Raw genomic sequence first — 13,978 nt, 5'->3', positions numbered from 1 at the left:
GAAAGACCTCCACTGGCTTCCCGTCAACAAGAGAATAACGTTCCGTCTCCTCACCCACGCACACAAGGCCCTTTACAAACTAGGACCCGAATGCCTCAACACTCGACTGTCCTTCTACACACCCACCCGCCAACTAAGATCCTCCAATCAAGCCCTCGCCGCAATCCCACGTATCCGAAGATCCACCATGGGAGGTAGATCCTTCTCCTACTTGGCGGCCAAGACCTGGAACTCACTCCCCACTCACCTCCGCCTTACACAGAACCACATCTCCTTCAGAAAAGAACTCAAAACCTGGCTATTCGACAAAAAATGATCCCCCCCTCCCCAAGCGCCTTGAGACCCTCTGGGTGAGTAGTGCGCTATATAAATCCCTGAACTTGAACTTGAACTTATATAGAAATACGATGATGTCTATATTTGGCAGTCCAACTGGACCAAATCATTTATTACGAAGAATTTAAAAAAACACATACAAGTGGGGACATATACAACATGGAAAGGAAAAATCTCAGGCATTACATGGAGCTTGGCCAGAATGACATCAATCGTGCCAGCAAGCAATATACATTGACGCACTCTAGCACATTAAAATATAATAATAAGGTTGTGTTGCGAGCGCTTAGAAGTCGACGAAGTTTCGATCCCTACAACACATTATTGGGATCATCTTCAGGACTAAGGAATGGGTGCACAGCACCCGAACACTGTCATTGTCCCTGGAGTCTCTTCACCATCACGCAATACGAGGACGCCCCGAATCAATTGGCTCACAGACGAAATGCCTTCAGCATTCCCCCTGCCCGCCCATGATTAGCGGAGGGCAGCCCCCATTGCCAATCACCCTCGGATATATGTTACAGTAGGACCACCCACGCACCTTCTGTGGGCTACGCCCTGAATTGACTCCCAAAAGGCATCGGGCTCAGGCACTCATTCCTCAGTCCTGGCCCGATTGATGTCATTCTGGCCAAGCTCGATGTAATGCTTGAGTTGTTTTCCTTTTCATGTTGCACATGTCCACACTTGTATGTGTTTATTTTCATTCTTCATATTAAATGATTTGGACATCATCGTATTTCTATATAAATAATCCTCCCAGCATTTATCTTCCAATTAGAGAGCGTTGTTTTTGTACAACAGCAAATAAACACAAGCAGATACGTCTCCTGTAATAGTCGTGCCCATGCACCTGGAAATGGGAAGAGAAGAAGATGCGACATGCGAGAAAGCTGTAGGAAACTAGAAACCCCGCCTCTTACGCTTTTGAAACTACTGCAAGACTGCCCTGTATGCAACTAAAGTCCAAGGAGCGTCTCTTTTTAATTGCATTTTACCTAATATAGACACATTCACCAGGTGGCCGATATCTCTTCAGAGTGCACCTTTCTGAGGTACTGGGTCACAGGGATACCCATCATAAACGCGTGCCGCCAGGTTTACAAGCATCTTTTGGAGCACCACGCCAGGTGGGCCCTGGGCTTTGCTCCCATTAGTTTGCTGTTTTTACATGCCCTCCTCTGCCAGTGGCTGCATTTTTTGTGTTTCGCTTCTCTACGTCTTCCCATTGCCTTTAAAAGGCTAAATGTGCGGCACTAAATTAGGTCATGCAGCTGAGCAAGATTCCCTGGAATGTCTTCATGTTTCAGGCGCCTCTGATTGGCTGCGGCGCTCGAGGATGTGCAGCCGGCAAACTTCACTGGCAACCGATGTCTTCTGTTTAGAACTAATGTACACAAGACCCACTCGCTTGCATCTAACACTTCAGCACCTGATGCGAGGGGCAGAGCGGACGCGCCAGGCACCGAGGGTTGGATATCCGGGAAGCTCTTAGTTTTGTCTGTGACCAGCACAGGCCAGTGGTTTTGTTCTCTGTGCAACACAAACTGGTACTTTGTTTCTTTTCACGTCGGATTGGCATTGCGTTCTTTGCGGCGGAGGCTGGTGGCATTGTTTTCGTTGCTCCCCAGGCTGGTGGGCTTGTGTGTGATCCTGTGTTGGTGGCTTTACTCGTTCTGCATCCCAGGGGCAGACCCTGAGCCCTGTTGACTGCTCCGGCGTCGCTCTTTGCTAAGCACCCTTCTCTTGCACCTGTCTACTCGCCTGTCAGTAAATATGTCCCGGGTGGCAAAGTACCGCAGGCAGGTGAGCGAAGACCCTGACATCGACAGCCTGCTGTCCACCCTGTCCCCGGAGGAGATGGAGGAGCTGGAGAAGGAGCTGGACAACGGCGAGCCGGACTCCAGGCTGGCGATGGGGCTCCGGCAGAGGAACGAAGCGGACAAGGCGGCGGCCTCCAGCCAGGAGGCGGCGCCCAAGCAGGGCGAGAGGGACACCAAGAGCCGCCTTAAAAAGGAGCAGTCTGTGGAGGTAAGTGGCTCTCCTCAGTCAGTCACTGATTTGAAGGCAATGGGAGATCCATAACTCGACCGCAGAAGCAGCTCAAGGGGCGCATCTCGTATTAGTGCAACAGGTGCAGTGGCACCGGAGTTCGGGCGATTGAGTACCCACTGCACCCGAATGTTGCATATTTGTTTTATCTCACAATCGAAGGCCAGGTTGTCACTTTCCTTTTCCAAATTGAAGCCCCTGACGCCCTTCCTTGTACTTCTTTGGGAAGTTTGAAAACATGTCTTGCAGGACACTCCTATCTCCTTATGGTCCCATCCCTGGTGTTAGATCCTTGACTTATGGCTGACTCTTTCCAACCTTACTAGCCTATCCAAGGCACCTATATGTTGAGAAGTATCCACGTTTCACTACAGGCCTGGACTCCACATATTGTCCATCAGTGCTTTGCAGCGACTGCTCAGAGCTATGCAGTGTTTTCCATAATGACCTCGGTAGGTTTCAGAGCTCTGGAGCCACAGCGCCTTCTACAGGGTTGCTTGGCTTGAGTTGTGGTTAGATATTTTCCTTGAGAGGTCACAGTGAGATATTCTACGTGAAAGCCTCTCAACTATCAGATGAATCTCACATTAGGTTTAGAAAGATGTCCACAAAATTACACATTCCTCAAATATTAAATGGCCCACCCGAGGAGCAGCTTCAAAGTCAATTGCAAAGGAGGTTTGGGGGTTTGTGCCTCATATTGTAGAGGAATTTTGTGGATGCGTGTGCCCTGGCTTATTTCTGTTTTAGAAAGCCACTAACTATTACAGCTACACGTCCTTGAAAAAAATCTCCCCCCTACAAAGGACTAGTGATCCCTTTAGAGGACAAACGAGAACAACCCAAGAAACCAATTCCCTGGTTGGAACTCTGTATTAATCTCAATGAGGTAAAACAAGTATGCTGTAGACATGCACATTTCTGTCACCCTCGCTCAAGTTAATTACAAATCTAGTGCAGACTCTCCAGGGAACATGAAGCAGGTCATTTAATGGCTACTATTGGAGGTTATAGATTCTAGAAACCCTGGCACAGCACTGCTCAGTAGATAATTCTCAATACACTCCACACAAAGCAAACAACCTCTTTGGGGCTCACGATATTGTCTCAAATTGTTGTCCAAAAGAATAGCCATACGGTCAGTGTTCTCAATGGGACTGTGCTTGTGCCAGCTTTGAGAGTCATCGAGTTTTGTACTAACATGTTTAGAAACAACTTTTGTCCCACAAAAAATGAAAGTAAACATGATATGTCTCTCCTTCTGTTTACTGGCTCTAGCTCTGGGTGTAAAACTAGGAACCTCAATGGTCTCAATACCAAGCTGCTGAGTTTACCCAGACAAAAGTAAAAAAACAAAACTTTCCCCAATCTAAACCCTAATGCCCCCACCCGATTTAGTCATTGAAGCAGATCAGGGCTTGGACTCTTTACATTAAAATCAGTGGTGAACAGGGGTTCAGTTACTGTTTTACAGGCAGTATACATGTTTACTATTTTTATAAGCAATTATTGTTACAGGTTGTTTTGTAATATTTTAAAGGAGAGGTTGATTTTTTAGTGGTTCTGCGACTCACGATGAAGTCCCATGTGGCAATGCACGTTTAGAGACCCATAACTTGGAAACAAGCAGTCATTTAAAATCTTTCAGCGAAGGGTTGTCCACTTTATCTGAAGGCTTCACTGTGTTTCTATATTGTTTTGGAGATATCTCCTACTAAAACATGATGTGACTGGAACAGTAAAAGCTAGAGAGGTGGTTCAAATAGTTCCACTGTCTGGATGACCAGCTCCAGCCTAGGAGACCAGTAGCCAAGCTGAGGTAGTGAAGGTATAGAAACTAGCACATTCTGGTACTCTAGATGGGGGATACAGGCACAGCAACGGCGCAAGTCAGGAAGGTGACCTTGTAAGTATGAAAAGAGGAAAGTGTCTCCGTTGTTCCAAGCCTCAGGGGGTTTATTTTTGTACCACTGCTTCTTCCAGATCAAAAGTGCTGCAGTGATGCTTTGGAACCTAGGTTCTTTCAATGGCTTGGGTCCGTCAGGCCTTTGAGCTGATCTTCCAGCAGCCAGAGCAACCACTCCTTGCCTCCTAAGGTCACAGCAGCAATGTTCCAAGAATTCAATCGGACTCAGGATATTCGAATACAGCAAAAGTACAGCACCTGATAAAACGTCAGTCCCGGACTCGTGTGTAGGGTCTTTGGTGATCTACACGTAACTTGAACCAGGAGTAGTTATGCTACTTTGTGAGCATAGATGGGAGGCTTTAGCCAAACACAATGTCCAATAGAAGATCACCATTGAAAGATGACAGCAAGCCACACAGGGAGAGGAGGGGTACGATTCACCATAGATGGGGAACACACTCTTAATGAAGTGAGGAAGATGTCAAACTTCCCCACTCAACACGTAGGCCAATGTCATGAAAATGACTATGAACAAAAAAGGCGAGTAGGTGCCAGGACCACCCTGGAAAAGGCAGTGTATAGGAAAACTACCGTCTTGTGCAGCTTTGCACGCAGTGTCACACTGGAAACCAGCAATTATCCATGTTGCTGTTAAACATAGACACACATTCAACATGCACAGCACACACTTTCAGTCAACACACGTCCTTCACATTTTGGCTAGACTAGGTAGGGGGCCCCATGACAGAGGCTTGATAAAACTTTATAGGGGAGAGCATGTAAGCAGTCTCCTAACAGGGTACATGCAAGGTGGGGGTATGCTCTTAGACTAGTAGCATGCCACAAACACTGACAGTTATCTCATGGCCTAGGATGAGAGGGCAGTAGCTAAATGCAAGCACAATAGGGGATATTCTCAGGTGAGCCCTAGGCAACAGAACCTAGCTCTGCTAATGAACTGGCAAATAAACCCATGTAGCACTTCCTGGGAATTCGCAGACTGTCAAGTTCACTGTAGAAAAATAAGGGCAAGCCAGAAAAAGCAGACAGGGTAGTGCAGTTGTTCTAAGCCAAGAGCAGGCCTGTGCCCCAATAGACATGCAATCTTTTCTTCATTTTCTTTAATTTTACCTTCACTCACCTATCGTGCCTTTAGATACCTATTTTATGTCCCTGGCTGAACGTGGAGGTTCTGCTCCTAAGCAGATATAACATATCCTTGTGAATTTCTTGCACTTGGCATTCACTCATTTACCCAGAATAACAAAGTTTACAACTGAAGAAGAGGGGCTGAGATTCAGAATTTTGTTATCAAGTGAGGGAGAAAGTTAGAGCCTAACTTTCAATAGATTTGAGGACATGGCTTATGCAATATCTTAAACAGTAGAATGGGATGTAACAGCGATGTTCTTGGCATGTGGCAGTTTTGGGCAAGTCAGTTATATGTCTATAGTAACTTTTTTTTTATTTCAAAAGATTTTATTAGAAATAAATTTTTTACAACACAGTACAGAGTAAGCAGAACGAAGGCAATACTGGTCTTGCTGTCGTTACAAGCATAGATATTGATACATTCTGGCTTGCTGAGATGCTTGGGTGATGGTTATACATAATCAACTTGAGTCCTTGGCGTTACCTAAAGGTTCATAAGCGTTGCCTCCGTCGGACGAAAGAGGTAGTGTATATAGGTAAGTAGGAGGAAAGACGAGAGGAAGAAAGAGAAAATGGACGTAAATGTGGTGGGTTGTAGGTTACTTGACTACAGAGTTTGCTGACGGGCGGCACCAGGGGTGGGGATGGGGGGGGGGCATTAAGGGTGTCTGGCGGTGTGGTGCGTTCACAGCGGTTTTTGCGGGTCAATGTATTTGTCCAGGGAGAGCCACATCTCATTGCCCGGTCCCACATGGGGTGTTTGATTTTTTGTTATGTTGTCTGCTCCCCTTAGGAAGGTGACCCAGTTGAACTAGACTTTGAAAGTGGCTTTCCCCGTGTCCTTCCAGTTAGAAAGGATTGTCTTAGTTGCCGCCGTGAGGAGTAGGTCAATGAGGCTCCTGTCATTAGTAGAGTATATCTCTGGGGCCATGAAAGCGTTTGTTATGCCGAGGATGTCAAGTTGTAGAGTGTACCCCGTTACGTTATAGATGAAATCTCTTACTTCCCCCCAGAATGTTTTTACTTTAGGGCAGTGGACGATCATATGTGCTAGGTCTCCTTTCTGTTTCTGGCAGTGCCAACATAAATCATTGTTTATGAGCCCGTCCGCCGCTAAGCGCACCGGGGTCCAGTACGCTCTGTGTAGGAGCCAGAATTTTGTTTGTGCTAGTATGGTGGTGACTTTGTTCCTGCTCGCTGAGGACCAAAGGTGAGCTTTTTCTCTCTCGCTAAAGTGCCCGGAGTGCAGCGTTTCCCAGTATTCTATGGGCCTTCCTGTTTAACCTGGTTGTTTTTGCACTTAGGAGTTTATATAGGTGTGACGTTTGGTGCACAATTTTGTTGAGGTTGGTCAGGTATTGGTGGATTGTTGGTGCTTCTTTGCTTATTCCTGCTTTGTTGATTGCTGCTTTTAAGAAAGTTATATAGTTCTATGTCTGGGAGGTCGTGCACCCGTTGTAGGCTGGCAAAGGAGGTGGGGGCCCCTGTTCCTCTAGTTGGGATGGGGTAGAGATACCTCGCTGGGGCCAGGAGGCTATGGTAAGTATGCTGTTTTAGTATTTTATTTTTGTGTTGAACCAAATGGATTCCCATTTTGAATTCTTTATGCTCCTTTTCATTCTTTTGTCTACGTGCAGGAGGCTGATTTTGGTGTTTCTGAGAATTGTGTTGCTTGCTTCTGGGTGTAGCAGTGAGGAGAGCCGCTGGGTTAAGGCCACCTAGCAGAGCTCTTTCTAGTTCCAGTCAAACCGGCGTATATCCCTGTTCAGACATGAGCCAGTATATGTCTTGTCTGGCTAGGCAGGCTGTCTGGAAAGTCTTAAAGTTTGTGACGTTGAGCCCCCCTAGGTCCTTGCTCAACCTTAGTTTCTGGAGGCTAATCCTGGCTTTCTTGCCCCTCCAGAGGAACTTATTTAACATGGTGTTCAGGTTTTTGTGAAAGTCTTCTGTGACTATTAGTGGGAGCATGCTTAGCAAGTAGTTGACCATGGGGGTTATCATCATTTTAATTGTTTCTACCCTGCCCCACCAGCTGACATACTTGGGGGACCATGTGTCTAGTCTGTCTCTTATCTTGTTTATTATTGATTTTTCGTTGTGATCAAGTGTTGACCTGAGGTCCCTGTCAAAATAGATACCTAGGTATTTTAGGGCCCCTTTTTACCAGTGTAGACCTGAGGACCCTATCACATCCCTAGTGGTGTGAACGTTGATTGGCTTACTTTTGGACTTGCTTCTATTAAGCTTGTACCCGCCTACCTTTGCATATTCATTGATGGTGTTCATTAGTGCTTTTATCGAGGGCTCTGGGTTCTCTGTCATAATGAGTATGTCATCAGCGTATGCTGCTAGTTTGACCGTGGTGCCTTTGACCGTCATCCCTTTTATCCCGGCGTTGTTTCTGATCATGGCCAGTAGGGGTTCTAGGGTCAGTAGGAACAGTGCTGGGGAGAGTGGACAGCCTTGCCTGGTTCCTCTTTCCAGAGATAGGGCCTCTGATGTGTCCCCATTCACTACTACTCGGGCTTTGGGGTCTTTGTATAGCGCCATCACCATTGTTCTATAGCTTTCACCTAGGCCGAACTTCTGCATACATTGGTCAAGGAAGGGCCATGAAACTCTGTTGAAAGCCTTTTCTGCATCCAGCGCGATCATTACGGACGTGGTTTATTATGTGGCATAGGAGTCTTGTATTCTGCTGCTGAATACCTGGTATGTCCCTTCCCTCCAGTGCCTCAGCTATTCAGAAGCACTCACATTTCAATAGGCCTTTCTCACACTTTAAAAATATTGCTGTGTCTGTCTATATACATACACACACAGGGCACTAAAGGGTACGCCATGTTGGTTAGGTGTTGTACCCTCCGAAGGCCCTCCAAAGATGTACAAATGTGAATTTTTTCAGTGCTTTCAGTGGGCCCGTGATTGCTCTAAACGCTTCCTTCACTTTCTTGAAAAACACTACCTGGGCTACTTAGTCAGGACTCAGGAGAGGCCAATGCAGATAAGATCAGTGGGGCCGCTGGGGGCTGGGAGATTTGACAGATGACTACGAGGAAAAATAAATAAATAATTAATTTTCCCTCATCATCGTTGGTCGAAATCCGCCCATCGCTCTTACCTGCACGGGCTGCTTCTGCTTGGCGTTCTGGTGAGAGGTAGAAATCAGGAGGTATCATGGCCGCTTTTACCACTTTCCTGTGCCATCCACACAAAACAGTGGAGTAGCCTGCAGAACTAACTCACAGAGCAGATAGAGACTGCAGGCTCCACCAAACTGCATCTGACAGCATGGTCCCTTCCCAAGTAAAAGTAAACAAACTTGCATGATATGAGAAGAGAAATCTCAGTAGTGGCTTCGTCTTTTTCTTTGGGGCTCTGAGGTATTTCATAACATGCAGTGCTCTATGAAAACAGTATTAACCCACCCGAACTATAGGGTTTAATGTTTGATGGAATGTGAGCACTGCTGTAACCTGGCGGTGCTCTCACCCCCACAAACTCAGTCTCTGGCAGTTTCAAAGTTTGACCTGGGGGATGCCTCCCATACTGTCAATGAGACTGTGAATCTTTTAAACCGGTGCTACTTAAAACACAAATGATCTGAGGTTTTTTATTTAAATTAATGGAAGTTACTTTATAAATGAAATAAAATAAATACAACACCTAACAAGAAAATATCTCAAAATGACCAAAGCACGTCACTTAAAATGCATTAAAAAATATATCATTGTTCTGCACAAATAGTGCAGCTCTTCCTGAATAAACCTGGATTATTGCCATGTGTTGAGTACTGGAGATAATTCAGTATGGGTTACAGGTTTTTAATAGCAGTGTTATGTGAACTGTGCATCCAGAGCAACCTTTTCTTCTGTTAAAAAACTTACTTCAAGTGAGTGCTAAATAAATAAGTGGGTTATGAGACACATAGTAATGCGTACTCCAGCCTAAAGAAGTATTCTTTCCATATTTATTAGTGGCGTGCTTGTGCACCCAACAATTTATTTTTCTGGAATGAATCTGACATGATTAATTAACTTTGCACATGTTTAGCTGAGTTCTGTAAATGGGATGCCTTGCAAGTACTCTACAAATATACATTTATTTCTAGGAATATACTATGATTATATTGAACGGTACTTATTTGGGTTCAGTTTATTTGTCAGAATATCTAATTCAAAACTATTGTGCTGCAAAAGTATCGAGTACCACAATATTGTGAAAGTTTCTCCTGCGACCTTTCTGAATCCCTTTCTTCCTAAGAGACAAAAGTCTGGGCGGAAACAAATCTGCAAAACATTCGCAGTGTTCATTAGAACAGTATCCGCATGGCTTCTTAGCCATGCTTACAATTGGAAAGATTTTCCCAGCAGATCTCATGCAACATTGTGTGTTTTCTTGTCTTCACCTCTATCCAATTCCATTGCATGACCATGCTTCCTCATGACCCTACTAGAATCCTGAAGTCAGGCATATGTGCAGCTCTTCTGTTACACACAATCCTCAGATCCGGAACGTCCGTAAGTATAGTTATACACTGACAACCCATATGGCTGAGATACCCGCCACCCCCTCTCAACACAATCCCCAAAAGGAAGGGAAACCGGAAACAGTTCTTGAAGTTTTTGGATGTGGGGAGGGAGTGACCCTCCCCCGGCCGTATTTATTAAAACAAAAAATTAAAACATTAAACGTTTCATTTTATGTACAATTTCATTATCACATTGCGATGTTTGGCTCACCTTAACATATTCTCTAATACAGAGTTTCTCCTAGCCGAACTAGCATCCAACAAAACATTCTCTAGAAAAACTGAAATTGTACATCCTAACGTTTAAGGGCCAACGGCAAGGTCATAACCGGTGTCAAGATCCCTAACCAGACTTACCCCTCCCACTTGTGAGGGGCGACAGCACAGAGGCTTACCTCAAGTGCAACTACTAACAATTTCCCTTGACTTGACGGGGGCACTTAAGACTCGACGCCATTTAAAGGTCGTTCGAAGACTTGTGTGTGGTATCTAGAAGGTATCGTGGACCTCCCCCCATCCCACACAACTTACCGCATCTGCCGTCGCAGATGACCCTGGCCCCGGGAAATTCCCCAGGAGGGGGCTGTAACCCCTCCTACAACGGAAGGGGCCTTGACCGCCTTTCCTTTACTTCCGGCGACCCGCCCTTAGACGGGACCGCCTCCCCACTGAGGGGCCAATGGCCACCTCTCCCGAGCGCTCCCATCCGTGTTGGGTGACGCCCACTCATAGGGATCTACCAATTAGTGCTCACCGATCATGACCTTACCGCCTACCAAAAATAAATACGACAATTTTTATTCAAACCTACAAAAAACATTGGTCGCTACGACCGAAGGAACATGCTAAAAATACAACACTACACCAAATCATTTTAATCGAAACAAACTACACAATATTCACCATACTTTATTATGATCAACAACAAACTGATACTTTCACAGCCTGTAAACGGAATGGAAAAACAAACTTTATAAATTCACTTTATTGCACAACAACTTGCTGTCCTCAGGGGCTGGTGGGTGGGTCAAAATTGGCTCTTCGTTCTGTCCCGAGCTCACGTGTAGCGAGGAGGTGCAGCTTCGGAGCACAAGAACAAGAGGACGTCTTCTGGTCTTGCGTCTCTTTTTATCCGTCTTCGGGGCGGGCGAGAACCCGCCCCTGCCCGCCCCTAGGGCGGGGCTGGCTACGTCGGTGTCTAGGCCAGCCCACTCTAGGGCGGGAAAAAGCGCGCCCCGGCTACGCCGCTTCGGGCATACCAGCCGAGACACGCCTCCCGCCCAAAAATGGCTTCCCGGGGGGATCGAGGCACTCCACCATACGTTCGGGGGGACCGAGTGGTCGCCCCTTTCCATATGGCTGAGATACCCGCCACCCCCTCTCAACACAATCCCCAAAAGGAAGGGAAACCGGAAACAGTTCTTGAAGTTTTTGGATGTGGGGAGGGAGTGACCCTCCCCCGGCCGTATTTATTAAAACAAAAAATTAAAACATTAAACGTTTCATTTTATGTACAATTTCATTATCACATTGCGATGTTTGGCTCACCTTAACATATTCTCTAATACAGAGTTTCTCCTAGCCGAACTAGCATCCAACAAAACATTCTCTAGAAAAACTGAAATTGTACATCCTAACGTTTAAGGGCCAACGGCAAGGTCATAACCGGTGTCAAGATCCCTAACCAGACTTACCCCTCCCACTTGTGAGGGGCGACAGCACAGAGGCTTACCTCAAGTGCAACTACTAACAATTTCCCTTGACTTGACGGGGGCACTTAAGACTCGACGCCATTTAAAGGTCGTTCGAAGACTTGTGTGTGGTATCTAGAAGGTATCGTGGACCTCCCCCCATCCCACACAACTTACCGCATCTGCCGTCGCAGATGACCCTGGCCCCGGGAAATTCCCCAGGAGGGGGCTGTAACCCCTCCTACAACGGAAGGGGCCTTGACCGCCTTTCCTTTACTTCCGGCGACCCGCCCTTAGACGGGACCGCCTCCCCACTGAGGGGCCAATGGCCACCTCTCCCGAGCGCTCCCATCCGTGTTGGGTGACGCCCACTCATAGGGATCTACCAATTAGTGCTCACCGATCATGACCTTACCGCCACAGGTCCGGATAGTTGACCGGCTATCCGGACCCCCCACAAAACTCCTACCTAAAGGTCATGTCTTAATGATTTTAACCAGGCTAAGAAGTCTCCTATGAGTAACTCATTCCCCACCCTCGACAAATGCACACCATCCCCCAGATACATACTGTCATCATTAATACAACTATGCGAGATCGAATGCAATGTCTTGGAACGGAACAACCTACTCACTTTGTTATTCAGTTTTCTAACAGAATGATTTAAAGCAGGGATCGAGATAGCCCCCCGCCATACTTTTCGTGGGATCATATGAGACCACGCAATTATGCACCCCGGAACTCTCCTTGCTAACCAACTTACCGTGGAAAGCATAGTCTCCAGGAGAAGTCGTCTACCGGTAGTGACCAAATCATTACCCCCTAAATGCACTATGACTATGGACGGCGGTGACCTCATCCGCTCTAACAAACCCTCAAAAAATGCCTGAAACTGGTCAATACAGAGACCGCCCCTTCCGTAGAAGGACACTCTGTACCCGTATTCCCCAGGTACGTGAACCATGTCACCTGCTTTGAATACGTCCGCGGCCCGTCCCACGTATGAGTGGCCCACGACCCACACCTCCTTCCTTACAGCCGGTGATGTGCAACCGCTGGCCTGGTGTTGGGTCGACTGCACAGTCCGCCCTGCCTCGTAGGCTTGCGCAACTGAAAACAAACAAAGACAAGAGGCGTGAGTACATGATTACAGCTTCACAACATGTGCAATCGCACGTACCTCTTATAACAATTGGAGGACCAACGCCCCACACGTTTTACTTGTTCTACATTAAGACCCCTGGCTGTAGCTTCAGTGGCAGCCCCTATCCGAAAGGAATGGGTCCCAAATTCGCCCGGGTCCAAGCCCGTTGCGGCAATGGCCATTGCAAGCACCCGCTGAAACTGAAACCTCGTCAGTGGGGTGGCGTCTGCATGCCTCAATAATGTCCCCCCCCATGATGCCACCCTTCGTGCTAGGTAGTCTTCTAAGCACTGTACCGGACACATGGAGGATCCGGGGGTCCGGCGAATGATCGTGCAGTCCCCCCTCCCGTCTTGGTCGGACTTGGACCTGAGAAAGGAGACAATCATCGCATCGCCCCTGATCCGGACATGTTCCCTGCACAAGCCCCCCGACACATCCTGTTTGTTCCTTGCAACCAGCTCACTAACTCTCATAGCCCCGTGAAATGCCAGCGTAAATGCAGTCCGGAACAAACAGGTCTCGAAAGGGGACGAGCACGTGTTAGGGAGTGAGGCCAGTAACTGGGCCAACCTATCCAGACCTATCGGTCGTCTTACGTCTACTCTGCGACCCTCTAGGCGTTGCCACCCACGCAGCGCTTTTTGTACCGTAAAAGACGCTGTCGGGTCCTGGATGCCATGGGCCTTGGCAACAAAGGAAATGGCGGCACGATGCCTTTGGGCCGTAGCCACCGATTTCCCAGCCCTACGTAAAGATATCAGAAAAAGTACTACACACTCTTCCTGCCCCCAAAGTCCCCCTCTCTCTTCCCCCAAAAAGGCTAAATAGGCCTGAAACGCCCCTTCATATGCCTTCCTTGTCCTGGGTGCTAGACTCTCTCCCACGAGGTGACGAAGTTCGGGGCACCGAGAGACCAGAGAGCTTCGGGGAAGGGTGCCGGCTCTGGGTCCGCTGAAGGAAGGAAACCCGAGAAAGCCTGCATGTGAAAACGAGACAGTGCATCAGCAGCCTGATTCATCACCCCTGGGACATGTTTTGCTCTGAATATTACGTTCAGTTGCATACACAGTAAGACAATTTCTTTGAGCAGCCTCAAAATCAATTTACAACGGGCTGCCTGACTATTGATGCATTCTACCACGGTCATATTGTCGGAC

At 47.2% G+C, this 13,978-nt stretch overlaps 1 protein-coding gene across 1 annotated transcript in view; it reads left to right on the top strand.

Moving 5' to 3' along the window:
• Window positions 1-1,711: 1,711 nt before the first annotated feature.
• The window catches only part of LMOD1 (leiomodin 1), a 183,738-nt gene continuing 171,471 nt past the window's right edge, over window positions 1,712-13,978 (top strand). Inside the window, exon 1 of the mRNA XM_086923111.1 lies at window positions 1,712-2,370. Within this exon, the coding sequence (XP_086779237.1) occupies window positions 2,116-2,370 (255 nt within the window). The 5' untranslated portion in view covers window positions 1,712-2,115. The remainder of the gene's footprint in view (window positions 2,371-13,978) is intronic.

This window comes from Lissotriton vulgaris, chromosome 5, assembly GCF_964263255.1.
Source record: "Lissotriton vulgaris chromosome 5, aLisVul1.2, whole genome shotgun sequence".
In the NCBI taxonomy this organism is placed as follows: Eukaryota; Metazoa; Chordata; class Amphibia; order Caudata; family Salamandridae; genus Lissotriton; species Lissotriton vulgaris.
This window is presented reverse-complemented; position numbering and strand designations above follow the sequence as displayed.